This window comes from Danio rerio, chromosome 18 (assembly GCF_049306965.1).
Source record: "Danio rerio strain Tuebingen ecotype United States chromosome 18, GRCz12tu, whole genome shotgun sequence".
Lineage (NCBI taxonomy): Eukaryota > Metazoa > Chordata > Actinopteri > Cypriniformes > Danionidae > Danio > Danio rerio.
Genome location: NC_133193.1, coordinates 23,116,568 through 23,138,902, shown reverse-complemented (window position 1 = coordinate 23,138,902; position 22,335 = coordinate 23,116,568). Strand labels below are relative to the sequence as shown.

At 36.9% G+C, this 22,335-nt stretch overlaps 1 protein-coding gene across 2 annotated transcripts; it reads left to right on the top strand.

Annotated features, from left to right (window-relative positions):
- Positions 1 to 277: 277 nt before the first annotated feature.
- Positions 278 to 20,991, top strand: pskh1 (protein serine kinase H1). 2 transcript variants are annotated; one of them, XM_068214771.2, is made up of 4 exons: positions 278 to 462; positions 635 to 747; positions 2,588 to 3,733; positions 17,129 to 20,991. In XM_068214771.2, the coding sequence occupies exons 3-4, from the start codon at positions 2,783 to 2,785 to the stop codon at positions 17,444 to 17,446; spliced, it is 1,269 nt and encodes a 422-aa protein (XP_068070872.1). In that variant the 5' UTR covers positions 278 to 462; positions 635 to 747; positions 2,588 to 2,782; the 3' UTR covers positions 17,447 to 20,991.
- Positions 20,992 to 22,335: the final 1,344 nt, after the last annotated feature.

Here is a 22,335-nt window from a genome sequence, read left to right as displayed (position 1 = left end):
AAAAGTACAGAAAATACTACATATTTACATTTATTAAATTATTTAACCACCTTTAGATACGCTTATAAGTTTTACAAATGTCGAGAAGTGTACCCAAAACATGGAAATGACTTTGCTTACCATAAAAACAGCTTTAATTTTAACCTGTATATAATGACAGTTTTTAAAGGGCAAAATCCTTATTCTTAGTATTCAAAATTAGTAGGACAAAACATTTTTCAAGTTTTGAAAATTGTTTTGTTGTTAGCATATAACGGATGCATGCTGCCATACACACACTGATGTTTTTCTAAAAGACGCACAGATTAAAAACAAAAAGTTTTTCTTGCTTCTCAGCCATATTTATGATTCTGACTTCACAATATTTGCTGCAGGGGTCGAAGCAAGCGGAGGTCTTTCCTTTCCCAAAAGGAAAAAAAGGAGAAGGGGGAGAAAGAAAGAAAGGTCTACACAGGAAAAAAGGTGGTCCCACTCCGAAAACACCGTTTCCAAGCAGGCGGTCTCAATTTCATACTTTTCTTTTCGTATCGCCTCGTTTCCGAAGTGATACAAACACTTTAACAACCCTTATTTTGGACTGAATATCTTTGTTTTTGCAAATACTAAAGGGATGCTGTTTTTAACCGAATTAAAGTTTTAGAAATGCGGTGAAGTGAAGGGAAGAGCTGTAACTGGGGTGAGGAGGCTGGCGCTGGGAATCTTGCCTTTCTACTCCCACCATCGCCAATAAGAAAATACACTGTTAAGGTAATTTTCACCTTTGTTTGGACTTTTAAAGTTTCCTGTTTTAGTTTTAAGATGCCTTTGTTGTCGTTAAAACCGAAGGAGTACGGAAACCGTAGTGATTTATTTCGATTTTTGTCCCAGGCCTCGAGAAAACAATTGATTTGTGCTGGACACGGAGTTTTTTCTGATTTTAGGTGGTATATCCGCTATATCGTTCGCTTTAAAGTGTTTTAACAGTTTAACGACTCTATAATATGCCTGGCTCCGTTTAGGCCTGCAGCGGCTAACTTAACGGAGTTGAAGAAAAATGTTTCGAGTTGGTTTTGAGCGATGAATAAGTGAACAAGTGTCTCACTTTGAGTCTTTGTGGGGGGGCCAGCAATTTTTTAATGGCGAAGTTCAAAAGTTTGTCTATACGTTTAACACTACTAACGCAAAAGTTTAGTAAGTGCTCGACTGATATGTTTTGGTAACGTTAGCTATAATAGGAGAATTGGCTGCACAGTTGTTGATTTGCTCGTTTTTCTGATGCGGTTATTACACAGCGTCGTAAACCGCTTATCACAATAACTCCAAATATCGTTGCGTCACACTTTTAGTGATATTGTGATTAATTGATTGCGCAAAATGTTATCTTTGTGACATTGTGTAAACTAATATATTTGATATCTCCGTTTTCACCTATGCAAGATGGCTATCTCTTATCTGTCTGACTGTCCTATCATGAATGTAATATCACAGCAGTTAGTTATTCTATCTATCTATCTATCTATCTATCTATCTATCTATCTATCTATCTATCTATCTGTCTATCTGTCTGTCTGTCTATCTGTCTGTCTGTCTATCTATTTGTCTGTCACAACATAAATAAAATATAGAAGTTATGTTATTCTATCTATCTTGCCTAACGTAATTGAAAAATAGCAGTTTTGTTATTCTATCTATCTATCTATCTATCTATCTATCTATCTATCTATCTATCTATCTATCTATCTGTCTATCTATCTATCTATTTGTCTGTCACAACATAATTAAAATATAGAAGTTATGTTATTCTATCTATCTTGCCTAACGTAATAGAAATATAGCAGTTATGTTATTCTATCTCTCTGTCCATCCGTCTGTCCGTCTGTAGGTCAAGTGTAGCATATTTGTTTGTGGGTCTTAACATGTGAGATAAGCTACTTCAAATGCAAAATTTCTAATTCGAGTTATTCATGTAATTTAGTAGGTAATTTAAATAAAAATAAGTCTAGACGTTCTGGACAATATTAAATTGTTACAAACAGATTATTTAGATGTTTAAATATCACGTTGGTCATGCTTAATATCAAACTCAATCTACTTCTAACACTTTCGGTATAATGCATACACCATATGCATAACTTGCATGCATATATAATCAGGGTTTCCACGCTTCTTGAAAGTACTTAAAAGTGCTTGATTTCAAAACATGAATTAAATTCCTAGAGAGTACTTAAAAACAAACACAGGTCTTTGAAAGTGCTTGAATTTGAAGTTTATGGTGTTATTTCAACAATTGTACTTCTCTGAACATAACTTTAAAACGGTTGTTTGAAATTATCAACATTTAAAAAAATTAAAATTACATTCAAAACATCATTATTATGACATTTTAATTTACAAATTAAGTGTAAGTGTAATGTTAAGTCAGGAAGGACTCGTATGGCGCTACATATGATGGGGGTGTGAATTACAAAGGTGCTGGATTTAAAATATTAGTGATTTATAAAGTCCTTGAAAGTCTTTGAATTTGGTGTCTAAGTAAGTGTGGGAACCCTAAATAATGCTAAGCAAATGTCTTTCAATGTGTAAGGTTTTCCTTTTCTTTTTATTTCAGATTATTATCCATAAATTTCTCATTGATTGGAGTTCAGTTAATTTTGGAGGATTGATTGGAGAGGTTACTATAGTGTTTGACTGGACGTATCCTCTCGTGGCATTTGCCGGTGTGGCACTGCACCGTGCACCGTTTGGATGTTGCCTGGGAGATGAGGATGTGCTGCTGGCACCAGGAAGGTCGGAATTTGACGTGATGGGGTGCAGGACAAGCAAAGTCCTCCCAGAACCACCCGGTGACGTCCAACTTGACCTGGTCAAAAAGGTAGAGCCGCATCAGACGGATGTCTACAAAAACTTCATCAAATACGATGGTGGTGGGGAGAAAACAGGCTCGCCGTCCCCTCAGGGTCAAAGCCAGGCTGTTGCAAAGGTGAGCCAATCCCCTCCACCGGCTAATGACCAGCCAGAACCTGCTGACTCACACCGGAAGAAAGTAGCCAAATACAGAGCCAAATTTGACCCTCGAGTGACTGCCAAGTATGACATTAAAGCTTTGATAGGTCGGGGCAGTTTCAGTCGGGTAGTACGAGTGGAACACAGGAGCACACGGCAGCCATATGCCATTAAGATGATCGAGACGCGCTACCGTGAAGGCAGAGAAGTATGTGAATCTGAACTTTGCGTCCTACGACGTGTGCGCCACACTAATATTATCCAGCTAATGGAGGTGTTTGAGACGGCTGAGCGGGTCTACATGGTGATGGAGTTGGCCACTGGTGGAGAGCTGTTCGACCGCATCATCACCCGTGGGTCTTTCACAGAAAGGGACGCCACACGGGTGCTTCAGATGGTTCTTGATGGGGTGAAGTACCTCCATACATTGGGCATCACGCACAGGGACTTAAAGCCGGAAAACTTGCTTTACTACCATCCTGGTGCTGATTCCAAGATTATGATCACAGACTTTGGCTTGGCCAGCACACGAAAGAAAGGGGACGAATGTTTGATGAAGACTACCTGTGGAACACCTGAGTACATCGCTCCCGAGATACTCGTTCGCAAACCATACACTAATGCAGTAGATATGTGGGCACTGGGTGTCATTTCCTACATCCTGCTCAGTGGAACCATGCCTTTTGAGGATGACAATCGAATGCGTCTGTATCGACAGATCCTCAAAGGAAAATACAGCTTCTCTGGGGAGGTAAGGACTGTGAGAATTACTACGGTTATGTTTTAGTGGAAGCATTTATCCAAGTGACTTTGCATTCAAGCTTTTGCTGGGAATTGAACTTGTGACCTTGCTAGTGCCATGCTTTACAGTTAGAACTAAGCCAAAAGAAAGGTGCAGCTGGTTTTTTTGTGACCACAGCAAGTGTACTAAATGTGTGTGTAAAAATATGAATGCCAAATCTGAAATGGAAAAAATAAAAACTGGAAAGCTTAAAATAGATATACTTAGGCATTCAGGTAAACAACAAGCATGTTGGCAACCTCAAAGGGGTAAATACTCTTTCAACTTTGATATGCTTGTGTCACAGGAACAGATCCTACAGATGCATTTATTATTACTCATAAAGTATAAGCTAAACCAAAAAGGATAATTCATAGAAAGTAAGATCTGCTTCATGAAATATATTTCAGTTGCTGAAAATGGTAAAACTTTCACCAGGGTGGCGAGCTACCTGGATTGGATTTAAGAACTAATGCTTAAAAAATAAAATGTAAATTGCAGACATTAGCCAATAAGGCCCAATCCCAACTCTACCCCTTAGCCCTTACCTCTACACCTTTACGGGAACGCGCAAAATGAGAGGTGTCTCAATTCTCTTTAGCTTGAAGGTGTAGGTCTAAAGCCGCCATTCCACTGCACACAACATTTGGACACAAATGTCGGAATATGCACCCTAGTGGCAGTCACACTGTTCTGAGAAGCTGTTCTCGCAGTGTCTGAAACAAAGGAGTGCAAAACCAAGAGCCTTTATTCTGCGTTCACCATGGTTGAATGAATGAATGAATACTAGAAACTCATAGACCGTTAAAAATATTGGAGGCAATGTGGAGACAACATAAAACATTTTATTTTTATTACTTTAATACTTTCATTTATGAATTGAAATATATATATATATATATATATATATGTGTGTAGACTTTTTCTGATTCAAAAATTTACCAAATAAACTCCTATGTCTCATCTCGTGTACATGGACCTGCTTGGACAATTCTGAAATACGTCACATCTGCCTACAAAGATGATCGGAACTCCAAACAGCTCCCGGACTACTCTCCATTGGAAATTAATGACTTCCGGTCTGTCGCTTGTCGTTTGTCGTGTATAGTGGAAAGGAGGCTTAAGGGGAAGGGCTAGATACCCCTTCGAGCTAAGATTTTTTTAGGACCAACCAAGTGTGCCGCAAGCCTGCGTTTGAGTGAAGGTCTCGGCCGTTAGATCGCCCCCTGGGGGCTGGCTGCAGTACAAGTCATAAAGCCCGCCTCCTCCGTGTTAATGAAGGAGACTTGAGCCCAATTAAAAAAAATTATTACACTTGCAATAAAATGTCCCGAAAGATGGTTCTGGTCGATTAAGGCACTGGTTATTGTGCTGAAATAGGTGCAGATCTTCATTTTTGTAAACAGTTTGTTTTTAGCAGAAATTTATTGCTGGGCGTGTCATCGTGATTGACAGTTGTGATTGACAGTTTTTCAAGGCAGCGCGTCTGAGCTTCGGCAGAAGACTGAAGTGTTATTATTCGATTTCTGTGTTATTTTACCATGACAATATGAGTTCAGCAGTAAACTATAGTTTCTGACATACATGATCCTGGTGGAACACTGTTTATTCGGTAAGGTCAGGGCTTTTTTCTGGCTTTATTAGTTTGCTGATACACGCCTAACCACCCAGATAGCAAAATACACTCGGGCCAGTTCCAGCTAGATTCTCGCCTGCCGGAGACTTACCCCTCAGAGCTCAGACTGACTACCTATGCTGGACCTACTCCGGATGCCTGGACTCACTGCCCGATTCCAGCCTGAGTCAATCGAGCCAGATGCGGCGGCCGAGCGAGCCGGCGCTGCTGCATGCGAGCCGGAATCAGCCCGCGACGCCGCGAGTAGGTTATGCGCTGCGGCCCGGAGCTGGCGCGATTGAATATATAAAACCCTTAAATTTGTTAACGATATTACATCCATTTGTGTTGATATGACAGCAAACGCATGCTGAGAAGTTCGGGGGGCGTGGTTGATTTTACATAAAGCGTTTGGTTGGAAGCTCGACTCCGCTCATTTTCGCGGCTCCTCCTCTGGCTCCATCAGACAGTCCTTCTGCGCATGTCAAGGCTCCAATTTTAGCAGTCTTTTCCAACAGTTTGTGCCCGTCAAGCAGGCGTTTTGCCCTTAAGGTGTTCAATGGGAAAAGGGGCTGTCGCGTCGTCCATATTTTTTACAGTCATTGGGACCAACACTTGAAACCAAGGGGTTAGAAAATTTCCTAGAATGCACCAGCTACAACGGCAGGATACTTGCACCCGAAAGAAAAGAGATGAACAAATGAGTAATTTCCATCATTATTAGAAATTTTTACAACAAGTAAGCATATATTAACATATTCATAACCGCGTTCGTGTGTTACCGTCATGCTTTAAAAAAAACGCTAAAATAAAAAACGCTAAATTTCGCTATCTATAATCCATAATCGTAACTCCTGTATAGCAATCTCACAACATTCACAACACTCGATGACACTCGAATACCCTGTCAGAAAATATGCCTAATAATGTGCATAATATATGCTTTCAGTGATTTTCTGAAGATGAATACTAAAAAATAACGCAATTGGAATAACTACAGCAGTCAAGATCATCTGATCTCATATGAAGCAAGAGATCTTGAATCGTGATGACATATGATGACGTGTGCAGGTGCTGTAGTGCTGTCGCATTTTTTAGGACAGAAGTCTGACAGAAGAACCGCCACTTCCTACATGTAAACAAATAATCAGAATTTGATTGAAAATTGCCATAAATAACATTTATATTTCAGTGGAATAACTTGCACGGAATAATTGTTCACCTAAAGCAAGGACTCACAAACTTTTTAACCCACGACCTGCAAAATAACAATACCAGTATCTCGCGACCCCCATTATCCTCTGATGTGCTTATGAATGTACAAACACTGTGCACAAAGGAGCACACACACCAATAGGCCTAAATAAACACTTATATTTTGACAAATAAAATAAAAACAAATGCAAAAGTCTAACTAGATATGTTTTTATATTAGTTTATTTAATTGCTTAATTTTAACATGAACCTCACCTAATTAGATTGGAGGGCACAGAGTTTTTGGAACACAAGAAGTTATTGAATATATAATAACAACATTATTGGATTGATTTCGAAGACCGCCATCATACATGGAATTCAGTTGTTATTTGTATTTTTTGCTTGGATGCATGTATGTGAGTCTGAATAGGTGTTGGAAAGTGTAACATGGTGGTGTAAAATTGATCTGCTGTGTCTTTAATTTAATCACACAGGGCTTGCAATTTAAAAAGCTGATTTTTTTTATTTGCATGTCTTATTTTTTGCACTTTTATTTTTTATCTTTTGAAGTATATGGATAAAATAAGGTACTGTTCATTTCATTCAGTTGCCTTTGGCTTAGTCCCTTTTTTATCAGGTATTGCCACAGCAGAAATAACCGTAAACTATTTCTGCACCCATACACATTTATATGCGCACTCATACATTGTGGCCAATCTAATGTACCCAATCTAATGATCCCCACTCACTGTTGTGCGACCCCTACTTTGGGAACCACTGAGCTAAAGTATAACAATGTGTGCTAGCAAAATAAACACTGTAAATGTAGATTTTACATAAACTTTTAGCCATTGATAGCTTAGTGTAGTTATGAGATACTAAAAATGTATGAATTTACCTGCATCTCTCAGCAGTGTTCAGCAGCAGTGTCTCTACTAATAGCAAATAGATTTTTTTATTGACAAAATCATCGCAGTAAACTGTTTCGTTTTCGTCAAGTCAAGTTGCTAGTTTCCAGCAGGACTGTCTGACAAATGGACAACTATAGCACAGGTTAATGTAAGCAGTGTGACAAAACAAAGTGGTAATATATACTCGGGTTCATTTGTGGCACTTATTTTTTTGTCGGTATCATCTAACAATATTTAATATCTAAAGTAGGGCTGAACACTATATAGTTTGAGCATTGATATAACAATGATAGATCACAATCTAAATTAATAAAATATTTCCAAATAGAGCTAATTAAATCATCTGGTAAAAATTATATTCATATCGCAAAATATATTGCAGCAAAATAAAATATTGCAATGTCAGATTTTTCCATTATCGTGCAGCCCTAATCTAAAGCCTTATTTCCTTCAAAGCATTTCTGATCTGAGAACATTACGACCCTCCCCCAATAAAGATGTAAAACTTGACAAGAGTTTCATATGACACATGATGAATTTTAAACAACAGTATCACAAACACAGTGAGCAGCCAAAACAATTTATACTTTAACTAAATCACTGAAGAAAATGAGAATATGTAACTCAGACCTTTCAAAGAAACCAGGTTTGTGGCAACATTTTTCTTACTACATTCAGCTTTAGCAATAATCAGCATGTTAAGAGGATTCAACATAAACAATGTATGTAATAATCGTTAGGAAAAGTAATTGTAGTTGTCAAAGAAAGACAATTTAAATTTGACATAGTTAACATTGTTTCTAGGGTTGCTGACCAATTTGGCATCATATGAGGTTTAATGTGTAACATTGTGATGGACAATGGCATCGTCGCTGTAGGCGGTGGTGACTTGATTATTTATAAAGAATTAATAAAATTAATTACGTATTTGTTTAAATTAATTACATATTTGTAGCCTACTGTATACACTATTCAATCAGCCTATATGAAATAATAAAAATAACAAAAACTGCCTGCTGATGCATGGGTAAATCTTCAAAAGGAACATCTTAACAGTGAAAACATAATATAAGGAAATTTGTTTTATTTTGATATTATGATATACAGACACTAAATGGCCTTGTGTAGCTGCATATTTATATGACCGTCATCTTCACATATTTATAACAAAACAGGGCCTAAAACAAAACTGCTTCCTTTCATTTTCATTGAAAAGAACGAACTTTACCCTGTCTCTTTTGCAGAATATCAGTTTTAATAATCAGTAATGGCCATTGTTATAAAAGTATAATGTACAATAAATGTATACGATAAAGGTAAGCAATGTGTAGACTCAGTGTACTTGGTTACCTTATTTAATATATTAACTTATCTTTGCGCTCAGCCAAAACAAATTACCTGAAAACAAGTGATTCAAAAGACAGAAGAGTCGTTAGATAGAGACAACAAGATGGATTCAATATCACATTTAACAACCTATAGTGAGATGAGATCTAGCAGTAGCTCTTTGATGAACTGTCCGACATGCACTATACCATGGGGGTTTATGCTCAAAGCGCCAGCTGAACTACTGGCTGCAGGTTTTGGCAGAGTGTGTGTGGTCACGTGATTTGCGTTTTTAGCCGTGTTCTGGTATGAACGGAGAACTTTTCAGAACCGCTAAATGAAACGGCAGTGTGTTTCCCGAAATTTTTCTGCGCCTCCCTTTCGTTTCTTCTCCATCTTTCTGACTTTTTTTGACAAAAATACACACCGACGTTGCACGCTCGAGTAGAGTAATCAGTGTCATTATAATGGCCTCGACAAACTTGGTTGGTAAAAAAGGTGCACAACCAACAGTATCTGAGGTTTTCACTAAAATACAAAGTACAAGTGTGAAAGAAAAAAATTGAAGCAGTGTACTGATGCTGACACGTTACCTGATAGATTCAAAATACTGAAGAGTCGTTAGATAGAGACAAGATTAATTAAATATCACATTTAACAACAATAGTGAGACATGATCCAGCGGGACATCCTTGATTAACTGTCCAACGTGCACTGCTCTCAGGGGTTTTGTGCTCAAAGCACCTGCTGACTGCCTGGAGCTCAGACATGCGCATATGTTAGAGCGCATGGCTGGGTGTGTGTGGTCACATTATGTGCGTTTTCAGCGGTACAGTGCCATTTTAGAGGTACCATTTTAAATTTGTCCTATTTGTTAATACATTAACTAAAAGGGCAACAATCAATCTCTAATGGTATTTTTAGTCGTTGTTAGAGTCCGCTACTAAAAATGCCAAAAATAGCAACTGGTTTGCTAGTTTATGTTAGCATAAGTCCATTTTACTGCAGTGTTGTTGAAGGCTTAATTCTATTAGTTATAATCAGGGAAATGCACAGCTAAAGTTGAAATGATTATGAATGTTTATCTCAACAGTAATAGTAGTTTTTATAAAAGGTAAAATAATTAAAATATAGTCAAAATACTAAGAAATCAAAGATGAGGATTCTTGGGCCTAAAAGCCAAAGCACCGGTGTCTAAGCAGGGCTCGCAAAATCTGGTAGCCTGAAGTCTAGATAGCCAGCCAGACACTGTGTAGATAGATTTTCTGAGCCCTGTTAAGATAAAAACAACAACAACAGCAACAACGTGTAAATCACTTTCACCATGAGCAGAAACAATTAGGGTTGGGTTGATAGACGATGCCATCGTCCATCGGCGATGGCCGATAGACCATTATTCTGAGCCGACATCCCGATCCTCCGCCCCCCAGCAGCAACCCGCTCGCGAAAAATATACATTAGGCCCCAATTAGGCCCCATTTCATTTTTTTTTTCGGCATAGTCCCTTTATCAATCTGGGGTCGCCACAGCGGAATGAACTGCCAACTTATCCAGCATATGTTTTATGCAGCGGATGCATTTCTAGCTGCAACCCATCACTGGGAAAACATTAGACCCTTTTACACTAAAACATCTTAGTTTTAAAATGGCGTTTCATTCTGTAATTTCTGAAAAGCACTCCGTCAACACTATTGTATCTGAGCTTTTTGAGTGTGCTATAGGAGATTTATATGAGCAGTGTGGATCGTATGTGCTAAACAAGGGTTCTGGTAGATTGGAAATACATGTGTTTCTGATTAAGTATAGAAGTGCTATAAAGCTTATGCTAATGTTACTTGGTTTTATTAAACCCAGAGGTATTTGTGTGCCGTGCTGTTGGGCTTGTTTGCATTGTACTAAATGAATAAATTGTTATTGGCCGACTGCTTTCACAAACAAACAAGCTCCTATGAAGTATTAAATGTATGTAGATGTTAATGGGTGGTCATGTTTGCCTTTAAATGTGCTTAACCTGCCCTGATGTGTGCTATTATGTGATGGTGAACTCTTTAACCTCACCTCAGGTTTAAAGCTGATGGTTGTATTTTAAAATACTTTCTCCTGTGTCAGCTTGTTTGTGTGTGTTTGCAGACAAGTGTAAGTAAGCCATTTGTAGGTTGATTTTTCTGAAATAGTGTAAGCACTGTGGTCTGTGGCGCTTTCAGCATTGCACTGTTTGTTTGAGTGGCCTGACGTAGCAACAAATGGTTTGAGTTTAGGGCGGCACTACCTGATTGTCGTTTGAGTGACAGCTGAGGGGAGGAGGGTGGGGTGTTTACTAAGAAACATATTTTTGCAGTTTTATTTAGTGCCAGCACACTTAAAACAGATTTTTTTTTTACATGAAAGAACAAAAATGAATATAAAGATTTGAGAATACTTGTTGACCAGTTTTGTTAATTTATAAAACTAATATATTTTTTGTTGTGCTTATAAATTATTGTGTTTTTCTTTTACATTGCTTCCTGTAAACTTAAATTGACTTGTCTTTTTATTTGTTGCATGGAACAGGGAGTCACTAATGTTATGCCACCTAAACCACTAAATTTAAAACATTGTGTTTTTACAATTCCAGGGTGTCCGTGTGGTCTTAAAAAGTATTATAAGCTGATAAATCAATTAGGATAAAATAAAGACCCTTAAAGGGAAAACTAATAATCTTATGTTAACCTAACTAAATCATTTTTGTGCTACTGACAAATAATTTAGGTCAGTGCAGCTGATGTTTTCAAAAGTTGAACAAGAAAAAACAAAAGGAAAATAATTATGTAGGGATTATTTTATTTATTTATTTTTATTTTTTGGTGTTGTACTGAACTAAAGTTATATCCAGGACCAGACAGATTTTTATTTATTTATTTTTTACAAAATCTGTAATGCATAATGATTTTGAGAGTGTAGTAATTAAAAACTTAACAATAATAATAACAACAACTTTTTTAAGGTTTACTATGCAAATCTGAATAGAAGCACTTGTTTCTCCAAACCAAAGTCTCTTATGTAATATATTTACTAAAAGACAGAAAAAATCACTTTACAATTAGCTTTTTTGTAGCATTAAGCAGATGACTTACAAACTGTATTGTACATACACCATTAAAACGCTTGTATACTATTCAGTAAGATAAACATAAAAACGGAATAAATATATATTTATGCACATTTACATGTGTAAATAGATAGAATGATGGGATTCCGTGTGGGCCTAATCATAACCTTGGCTTCAATTGGGTGTACATTTTTCCAATTGTTTTGAAGAATGTTCAGATTCAGATAAATAAACAATTTCAACTAGTGACAGAGACTTTGTCCTGTGTCACAATGCTAAGGACGTCACACACACCCTTTATTTCTGATATGGTTTTATAAAAACCTAAAATGTAATTAGCACTGCGTCTTCCTCATGTGATCACAAACAGAAAAACAGCAACTGATTGACTGTGGCATAATAAAAGCTTTGCTGCTTTCAAGCATTGTCATGCTCAACTCTCATCTGCAATTGCTTCAGGGGTCTCATTTTGATTCGATGGCTTTAAGCCTTACACTGCTTCATGTTATTAGGATGATACATTTTTTATACTTAGCATGAACATAATTTCTGCAGGAGTCCCACAGAATGTATTGTAGATGATAATGTAGACTCCATGATTCAACACTCAGTCACTGGGACATCAAACTATGCCTTGTTTTGCTAGAGGGTCTTTATTAACAACAAACAAAGTTAGAAAAAATTAGAGGCCCTCTACAGAAAATTACATATTATTCATTCAAAATTGATTGATAGTCCATAGAGCTGCACGATTCTGGCTAAAATGAGAATGTTTTGCTTAAAATAAATATTACAATTTTCTCACGATTCTGTAGATGTAAAATAAAAGTATGGTAAAAGCAAACATATGGCAAAACATCGATAATAATATTATATGTTGGTCTACTGGTTTGTATAAATAATACTATTCTACTTATAATAATTCTGATGTTGAATTCTGATGTTTGAGATAAAGGCTTGGAATTTGTCATTGACAACGTTATTAGACAATTTTATTCACTGGGAAAATCAGACATTTGTCATTATCAGATTATATTCAACAATATATAGGCTAGAGTAGTTATACTGACAATGTAAACCTTTATTTTTATGCACAACTCTGTTCGCTATGAAAGAAAAAACTTATCAAATGCTTGTCGCAGTCATAACTCTAAAATGCGATATGATTATTTAAATGAAGTGCACACTTTCGGGTTTCATTTTGACTGCTAAGTGCTTGTTCATACTTCGCGCACGGCTCTCAAACGATCACTCTGTGCCACAAACTGAATAAGCCTATTATTTACAACTGTATTACCTGTCACTCACAACATATACAGGTTCAGTTCACCAAAGTAGACACGTGCGCGTCTGTCATTAAGTAGAGCGCGCCCTCTCTGTGATAACACCTCACGGTCAGCAGCTCTCGTCACGTGTGATTTCCCAGCCGCGAAAACATCATTATATGAAGACAAAATGACATTTTTAGGTGAATTATACCTTATAAAAACAGTATGTGGCTTATTCAACATCATTTGGAGGTGTCCGTGTCACTAAGCAATGTATGTGAAACAATGAAAAGACTCGTGTGGCCGCCTTTTCTTCTCACCTGCACTTGAAAATATGACTGAGAGAATCGTAGAATTGCTGGATTAAGATCGTCTAGGGGGTCGAATCAAGATCGCAATGTTTTTTTGATTAATTGTGCAGCTGTAGTCCATGCTATATTAACCTACATTTCTATGCCCGCAGATTCTATTATTCTGTAAACTGTTTCCAACAATGTGGAAATCATAGGCCCCTACTGATGACTCATACTGCACTACACAAACTTTTGCCCAATCAGGTGCCCTCTAAAACAAGAATGACAGTGCCCCAGCGAAAATATCTGTCCACATCTCTCCAGCGACTTGAGGTCAATGAGGTTTTCTACCCAGTCCATTCAGAAGTACATTCCTAAATACAAATTTTCCCCACAAAGCCACCATCTCAAAACACAACAGGCCATAATTGTTCTGCCTCTTTCTGCCTGTCTGTCTGTCTGCTCTGTTTCTATTCATCACAAAGGGCTTTTCAAACACTTTAAACCTTTGCCAACCGTTCTGTGTTTGACCTTGGTTTTCCCAATGTGTTTATTTGCGTGCCTCTGTTTATTGTGCAAGTATTTGTATGCATGTTTTTGGTGGGATTGCGTGTGCTTTTATTTGGAGGAGTGTATGTGTGTGTGTGTGTGCTTGTGTCCTGTCATCATGTGTTATCCCGCTGTAACCCCCTGCATGAGCGTGTGATGTAAGGCCGCAGAGTTCCTGGCAGAGTGTGTGCGTCAGGGCCGCTCTGCTGCTGTGAGTCACAGACAAGACGAATGTGGGCTGTGCAGGGAAAAGCCCTGGAGGAGTCATGCTAACCAACAAAAACCAAGCCATGTTTTGTTTTCTCTCTTGCTTATGGAGCTGCTAGTGTTTGGCCAGTTGTCATAACATACCAGGACATGCACGACTTGTCTAAAGATGTGCCTGGAAGAGGAAAATAATTAAGTTAAAGGAACTAATTAGTTGCAGTTTTTGATTTGCCGAAAGGATTATGTATTAATCCGGACAGTGTTGGCACATGTGATATGATGTCTTTTTCTGAACTGCTACAGAATGTTCCTCAAAATCATTTATTGCAGTGTAGTTTCCAATTTTTTTTACTTGCAGCCCACTAAACCAAACACGCAGTCAAAACCAGCAATGAACTGAAGAACAGACCCCTGGAGCTGACTGACTGTGGTATAATAAAAACTTTGCTGCTTTCAACCTAAATCATAATCAACTGGACGCATTGACAGCCATGCATTCAGCAAAAAAAATATTTTAAAATAGTGTGTTATATAATCAATTTGCAAAATTGAATAGTGAACACATAGTAACAATTTATTAAACAATTTATTATTCATTACATGTTATTAAATTCTACATCAAATGACTAGACAAATGACTTTGAAATATAGACCATTTCAATACGGTCATGTCATTGTCCCATAAAAAGTTCCTGCTTGTTATTAAGCTATTTCATCACTGCAACAAGAGGCAATTCAATTATAACGTTAAAACAGCTATCATAACATTATTCATCAATGTGTGGCTCTTTTCTGATTCTCGGAAGCTGTAGAAATTAAAAATATAAAACAGGAAATATGTTGAGACCATTGTTTTTGTTTACATCCCACAAAATGGTCCATATAAAAATGTTATTCCTAATAATAAGAGCTGGCCCATAGGTTGATCTATTGTTATAGACGACTGCTCTGTGTTTGTTTGTTTCATATTTTTATCCACATATTTTCAGACAAAATTGGTTGGGATCCAAAAAACTATGGGCGTTTGTTGTACACAGAAAATGAAGTAAAAATAAAAAGTAAAAATAAAAGTTTGGTTTATTCTGTGGAAACTTTGAAAGACGTTCCATACTGTTGCACAGTAGAGCATGCTTCTCAAAGTAATAATAATAATAAAACTTTATTTCAGTAACAAGAAAGTCAGATGACATTGGAAGTGAGGGTCCAACCACAGTTCATTAACAGCTTAGTTAGGCAGGCAGTGGTCAAACAGGAACGAACATAAGGGTAATCATGAGGGTAATCCAATAGCATCGTAGTAGTCACAGGCAGAGGTTGATGCAGGCGGCAAACAGGATAAGCAAAGAAACAAGTATCTAAAAGCATGGTAAGACTAGACAAAGAAAACGTTGCAATGTTACAGATAAACATACACCAAGACTCAGCAATGTGTGTGTGTGAGGTGAAAACATATAGTTGAAGTCAGAATTATTGCCCCCCCCCCCTTTGATTTTTTTTTTTTTTTTTTTTCAAATGTTTTCCCAAATAATATTCAACAGAGCAAGGAAATTTGCACAGTATGTCTGATAATATTTTTTCTTCTGGAGAAAGAAAAAAATATTATTTGTTTTATTTCGGCTAGAATAAAAGTGTTTTTTAAATTTTTTTAAAAGCCCTTTAAGCTATATATTTTTAGATAGTCTACAGAAAAACCATCATTATACAATGACTTGCCTAATTACCGAATGGTGCGAGCCCGATGCAGCGATCATTTACAAGAGTGGAGTCCCGTTAAGGAGCTCCAGATGAAAAGTTTTGTCTTTACCTCATAGTTAAAGTTGTTGCACGTCCGCCGGTTCCTGCCTCAAAATGAGCGAGTTTGAACCACTTGTACATTCAGGAAGTTTTCAGGAAAAGCAAAACATCAGCGAAGAAACTCGACACAGAGGAGCATTAACACCTCACTGCCAACTAGCGTTTCGGAAGTGTTAATGCAGACCAACAGAGACAGCGCGCAGAAGTATAATACACAGCTACTCGCGTTGCATGTGCCGTGGGTTACACCGGTCACTTGACGCAGAAGTATAAACCAGGCTTTAGAAATGAGTTGAAAAAAAACTTCTCTTCGTTAAACAGAAATTTGGGGAAAAAATTAACAAAGCGGCTTATAATTCAAGGGGGCTAATAATTCTGACTACAACTGTATATCCATGTAATTAGTCTATGATTCATTTTCTGCTGTGTGTGTGCAATCAGGGAGAGAACTGATGTAAAGTCTAGATCGGATAAGCAGCCAGCCGGGAGTGTGATATGCACATCAATATACTGACTGCATAACAGTAATTAATATTTTTGCAGTACTGTGAGGGTTAGGTTTAGGGTTGGGGTGAGGGTAGGCGTTAATAAAAAATAAAAAATTGGAAATTTAATAAATAATATAAATAATTCTTGTTAACCTTCAGCCGCAACCATATCCAATCAAGCAACAACCGAGAACTGGAACTGGTGTGTGGGACGTGCATGATGGGATTTAAAGTCCTGTTCCGTGACAGATTTGTAGTTCTTTAGCGATCTCCAACTGCTTGGTCGCTGATGATTGTGACAATTTTTAATAATGAATAATTGCAGTTGTTCATTCATGTTTTAAATTTCAAAATGATTAAATTAAATTTAAGGGGGGATTATTTGTTTGTTTAAAGTGTTAGAATTTCATAAAATTGCACTTGTTTTTATACAGCAATTTTGATGTTCCTTATTTTATATAATATCAGCTTATATTTGCTGCAACTATTCAACTTGGATCAGTTAATTTGAAGCTTTTATTTTTCCTTCTACATTGCATGAATACACATAAAAAGTCCCAGTATTTTTAAGGATGTGTATATATAATTTTATTCAAGCCATTTTCTTTTTCTCTATTTCTTTCCGATAGCCATGGCCAAGTGTTTCCAATCTGGCAAAGGACTTCATCGATCGCGTCCTCACGGTGGATCCTAATGAGCGGCTCTCTGCGGGCCAGGCACTCAAACACCCCTGGATTGTAAGTATGGCAGCTTCCTCCTCCATGAAGAATCTGCACCGGTCCATTTCCCAGAATCTCCTGAAGAGAGCTTCGTCACGCTGCCACAGCACAAAATCATCCCAGTCCACTCGCTCCAGCCGCTCCACCAAGTCCAGCAAGGCACGACGCCTTCGTGAAAAAGAGCTGCGAGAGCTGAACCGCCGGTACCAGCAGCAGTGCAATGGTTAAGAGGAAATAAGACAGCTTTTACTTTAGGAAAAACAGTGGAGAGAGCGGAACAACTTCCTGCTCCGTCACCACAGAGCCAATTAGCAGAAAGCCTCCTTCTAAAACTTCCCTCGTTTTCTATTTTTCTGCTGTCTCTTTCTTGTTTATTACCTTTTATGTGAGTGTTTTATTTATTTATTGCTGGTGTATTTTCATGTTCGTATTGTCCTTGAAAATTATCTCATTCAGCATTTTACATGATTGTATCTGTTGAACAGAATTTTACAAACGTCGCTGGAAGGACTAAGAATATACCTTCCTGATTTTGCTGTGAATTATTTTGTTATGGTACCCAGTCAGAAGATCGCTCTTCTGATGGGGGAAATGTGCTGTTTATTCATTATTACCAACAAATCACTAGACATATTGGTAGTTTTTTTCTTACCTTAACGTTACTTTGAACATGAGGGACGGTTAGGATACAACCATTGGTAACTGCAGGTCACATTTAGAATCAGTCTGCTGTTTAAATATAATAATGAGCCTTGATGGGATAGATTGGCAAAAAATGGAGATGTCTCTATCATTTACTCAGCCTTACTTTGTTCCAGTTTTGCAAAAGTGGCCTTAATGAACCATTTTGACACAAAAATCTTCATTTTGTAATCTTGTTTTGCCTCGGAAATATGTTAAGAACATTTTTTTTTTTTTTAAATTTTGGGACACTTTGATAACTACAGAGACAATAGCCATGCTTTTGGTCTTCTCGCATTCTCTCTTATATAAGCTTGTCTTGGACTATTAGTATTTCTCTTTTTGGTTAAATTTATTAGGTAAATTATTGTAAAGTCTGTGAAACATTCTTTTGTCAAAGAGTAGTTAAAAACAACTAAATTTGAAGTTACTTGAGGGTCCATATGTGAGTGTTAAGGCTGCCATACATTATTTGTTATTTTATTTCTACAAAATTAACTAAAATAATCAAAAAGGATGTTTGAAAGACCACTGTGTACATTTGCAGCCCTTTTTTCCTTTCTAAAAGGAAAGTTAAATGCGTTAAATGCTCATTAAACTAAGTTAAACAGGTTTGGAACTGTATGAAGCTGAGTAAATGATTACATGAAAAATGGCAGTTAATTTTCTCAACCCTAGGCTATTCAAGATGTACTATGACTTTTCTTTGGTAGAAATACAATACCTGTGGTTCCTGATGATGCATAGAGATTTTGTGGAGCAAAACTACTCACAACATTACATTACATTGCATTATACCATGTGGGTGCAAACTCCAATGTGAGCCAATGTTGTGTGTTTACAATGGAAAAGGAGGACATGTATTGTGTTGTTCATCAAATTGGTCCACGATTTTGCTTAACCTGGATGCTGCAACCACCATAAAATAGTAAGATTGGTGTATCATTAGTGAGACACCAATCACTATAATAGTATATAATAGTGTTTAACAGTTTACCAAGGACCACAATTTAAGCTAAAGATAATATTTAATGTTCTAATAAAGAAAAAAAAAAACTTGGATGGGCTGAGAACGAGTACTTTAACTGTACATTTTCAGTTTTCGATGAACTATATCTTTAATTTGGTCCAAAAATATCAAGGAGCTCTACATTCTGCACAATATGTGTGTTATTTATCCTAAATAAGACACATTATAAGAACCAAAAATGGTAGTATTAGTTGTTAATACCTGTCAAAAACATTTCAAATCATCTTGAGACTTGACTTTAAATCAGGGGTGTCAAACTCAATTCCTGGAGGGCCGCAACACTGTAGAGTTTGGTTCCAGCCCTGCTTCAACACAGCTATCTGTAGGTATCAAACAAGCCTAAAGCACTTAATTAGTTTGATCAAGTGTGTTTAATTAGGGTTGGAACTAAACTGTGCTGAGCTGCAGCTTTCCAGGAACTGAATTTGACACCTGTGCTTTAAAGAATTCGTTTACCAACCTGCACACTCAAACTTCTATCATGATTTACTCACCCCAAAGTTGTTCCAAACTGAAAAAAATAAATAAATTCGTCTTCGTAACACAAATTAATATGTTTAAACCAATATTGTGTCCCACCATTGAAACTCTGACCAATATGAAGCAGTTTAATCCAAGTCTTCGGAAAAATCATGATCACTATATATAATGAGCACATTGTAGTCCTTTATTAACATATAAAGAACCTGTTTGACATACAATAACAAACCTCATTGGATCTTGTGTAAGCTCGAAGATGTCATGTGACAATCAAAAACGAACCTTGTTGGTTCTCTCATGTCAAGCAAGCATTCCAGAGCTTCCATAACCAAATTTGAAAGTAGTAAACACTGCTTGCTGATCAGTGTTTATATTCGAATAAATTTAATTAAACCTGTTCAATTTAGAAAGGGATTGCGTCTCTTATTTTTAATCTCTATGAATGTTTTAAAGCATCAGAGTTTGAGTGAACTGACTTTCAGCGGAGTCACAATTAGATTTAATTAAAAATGGCATTAACACTTTACAATAAGGTTTCAGTAGTTAATGAATTTACAAACAAATGATGAACAAAAAAATATTATTTTAATTCCCAGGTTCTGCTGGTTGAGTTTTACAAATTTTCATTGCCAATCTTAAGCCAATTGTGATCATTTGTATTGGGTCAATTTGGAATTTCCCCAACCATTGCAGAGCGCGGAGGACCAAAGTGAGTGCTCCGACTTGGCCCCACCCTGGTCCCGATGAACAATACATTTATTACAGTGTGTATTCATCTTTGTCAATGTTACTTAATGAAAATAAATTCACTCTTTGTTAGTTCTCATTACCTCACAGTTCATTATGTTAACAAACACAATTTGAATTTTAATAATGCGTCAGTAAATTTAAAACTATAATTAATAAATTCCGTACAATTATTGTTCATTCTTGGTTTATGTCAGTAAATACATTACCTTAAATTAATGAAACCTTAATGTAAAGTGTGACTAAAATATCTATATTTGTGCTTCGAACGTGAAGGTAAAACAACATGAAGGTCAACCGATTCAATTTTGGGGTGAACTAACCTTCGAAAAAGACACAAAAATACAGTGTAGCCAAATGGGCTATTGATTTAGTCTTTAAATGTGGTCGGTGAAGAAACCTGCAGTGATTCTTGACTTCTGCAGTTGGATCTGCCTGTACATGTATTGCAGTAATTAATAACTGATGCTGATTGCTTTCTCAGTATGGGCGGCCAGTATTGGAAAGCCCTGAATCACAATCGGTTGCTTTCTCTGCCACCAGCTGTTGTTTCTTGAGCAAGACACTGAACACCATGAAGGCCTTTTGGCAGATTCTCACTCTTTCCCCCCCTGTCAGAAACCAGCAGCGATGTACCAAAGAAATTCCTGTGTGCCTGATGTATTAACAAGGAACATTTGGTGAGATCTGACATATGATTCCTCACGAAAATAATTACTGATAAAACTGTGATGATATGAAGATTTCTCAAAATGTGTTCTTAGATCTGTTTTTTATGTTTGTTTTTTTTATATAAAAGTGTATATCAAAAATTAAAGAGGAAAGGGAATCTGTGTATTTGAGTTTTATGATTCCATTTTACAACAAGTGCCAAATTTGTTTTGCAGTTGTGAAAAAGGTTTTGGAAAAAATTGTTGGACATTTTATGATAACTACAGAAGTATTCTGATTTTTAGTGTCCTTCACTTTGAAAAAGGCTGGGTTATTTTAACCCAATTCTGGGTGTAATATGGATTAAACTAACTGCTAGGTTAATTTTTTTAAATTAAATTTATAGGACTAAATTTCACCCAATGTTTGTCCATATTTGACCCAATTTGGGTTTAAATAACGCAGCATTGGCAACATGATGTCTCTAGTGGTTTGCACTTTCGCCTCGCAGCAAAAAGGTAGCTGGTTCAAGTCACGGCTGGGTCCGTTGGCATGTCAGTGTGGAGTTAGCATGTTCCCGCATGGGTTTCCTCCAGGTGCTCCGGTTTCCCACATGCACAGTCCAAAGACATGCGGGATAGGTAAATTGAATAAACTTAATTGTTCATAGTGTATGTGTGTGCATGTGAGAGTGTTTCTCAGTACTGAGTTGCACCTGGAAGGGCATCCGCTGTATAAAACACACAGTATGCCGGATAAGTTGGCGGTTCATTCTGCTGTTGCAACCCCTGATGAAGGGACTAAATTGAAGGAAATGAATGAATGGAAAATTTAATCCTATGTTTCGGTTTGTCCATATTTGACCCAGTTTTAAATAACGGCATTTTTAGTGTCCTCACAGTATCATGCTCCGGCTGGGTCAGTTGGCAATTCTGTGTGCAGTTTGCATGTTTCCCCATGTTCACATTGGTTTCGTCTGAGTGCTCCGGTTTTCAGTTAAAAGACATGGACTATAAATGAATTGAATAAACTGAATTGGCCAAATGTATAAATTAAAAACAGCTAGAAATGTGAAAGTACAGTTCAAAGAGGGTTCATATGTGAGTGTTTTATTATGTAATTATTTGTTTTGTTTTGTTTCTTTTATAGTTACTAAAATCGTATAATCAAAAATTACTTTTGAAAGACCACTGTGTAGCTTTATAGCCTTTTTTCTCTATTAAGAACAAAGATATTTATATATGTACATGTTAATCTGATTTGCTTGCACATCAAATTGAGACTAGTAAATTAAATTCAATTCCTGTTTATTCATAGAGCACTTTTACAATGTAGATTGTGTCGAAGCAGCTGGACATATAAGTTCTTGTAAATTGAAACTATCAGTCCAGTTTTCAGAGTTGAAGTTCAGTTTAGTTCAGTTCAGTGTGGTTTAAATTTCACTGCTGAAAGTCCAAACACTGAAGACCAAATCCATCGATATGAAGCTCCAAGAGTCTCAAACCAAGCAAGTCAGTGCCAACAGTTG

Coding starts and splice junctions, on each gene's coding strand:
- pskh1 (XM_068214771.2), top strand. CDS start 2,783: ATGGGGTGCAGGACAAGCAAAGTCCTCCCAGAACCACCCGGTGACGTC. Junction 3,734..17,128: donor AATACAGCTTCTCTGGGGAG/GTAAGGACTGTG, acceptor TCTTTCCGATAG/CCATGGCCAAGTGTTTCCAA.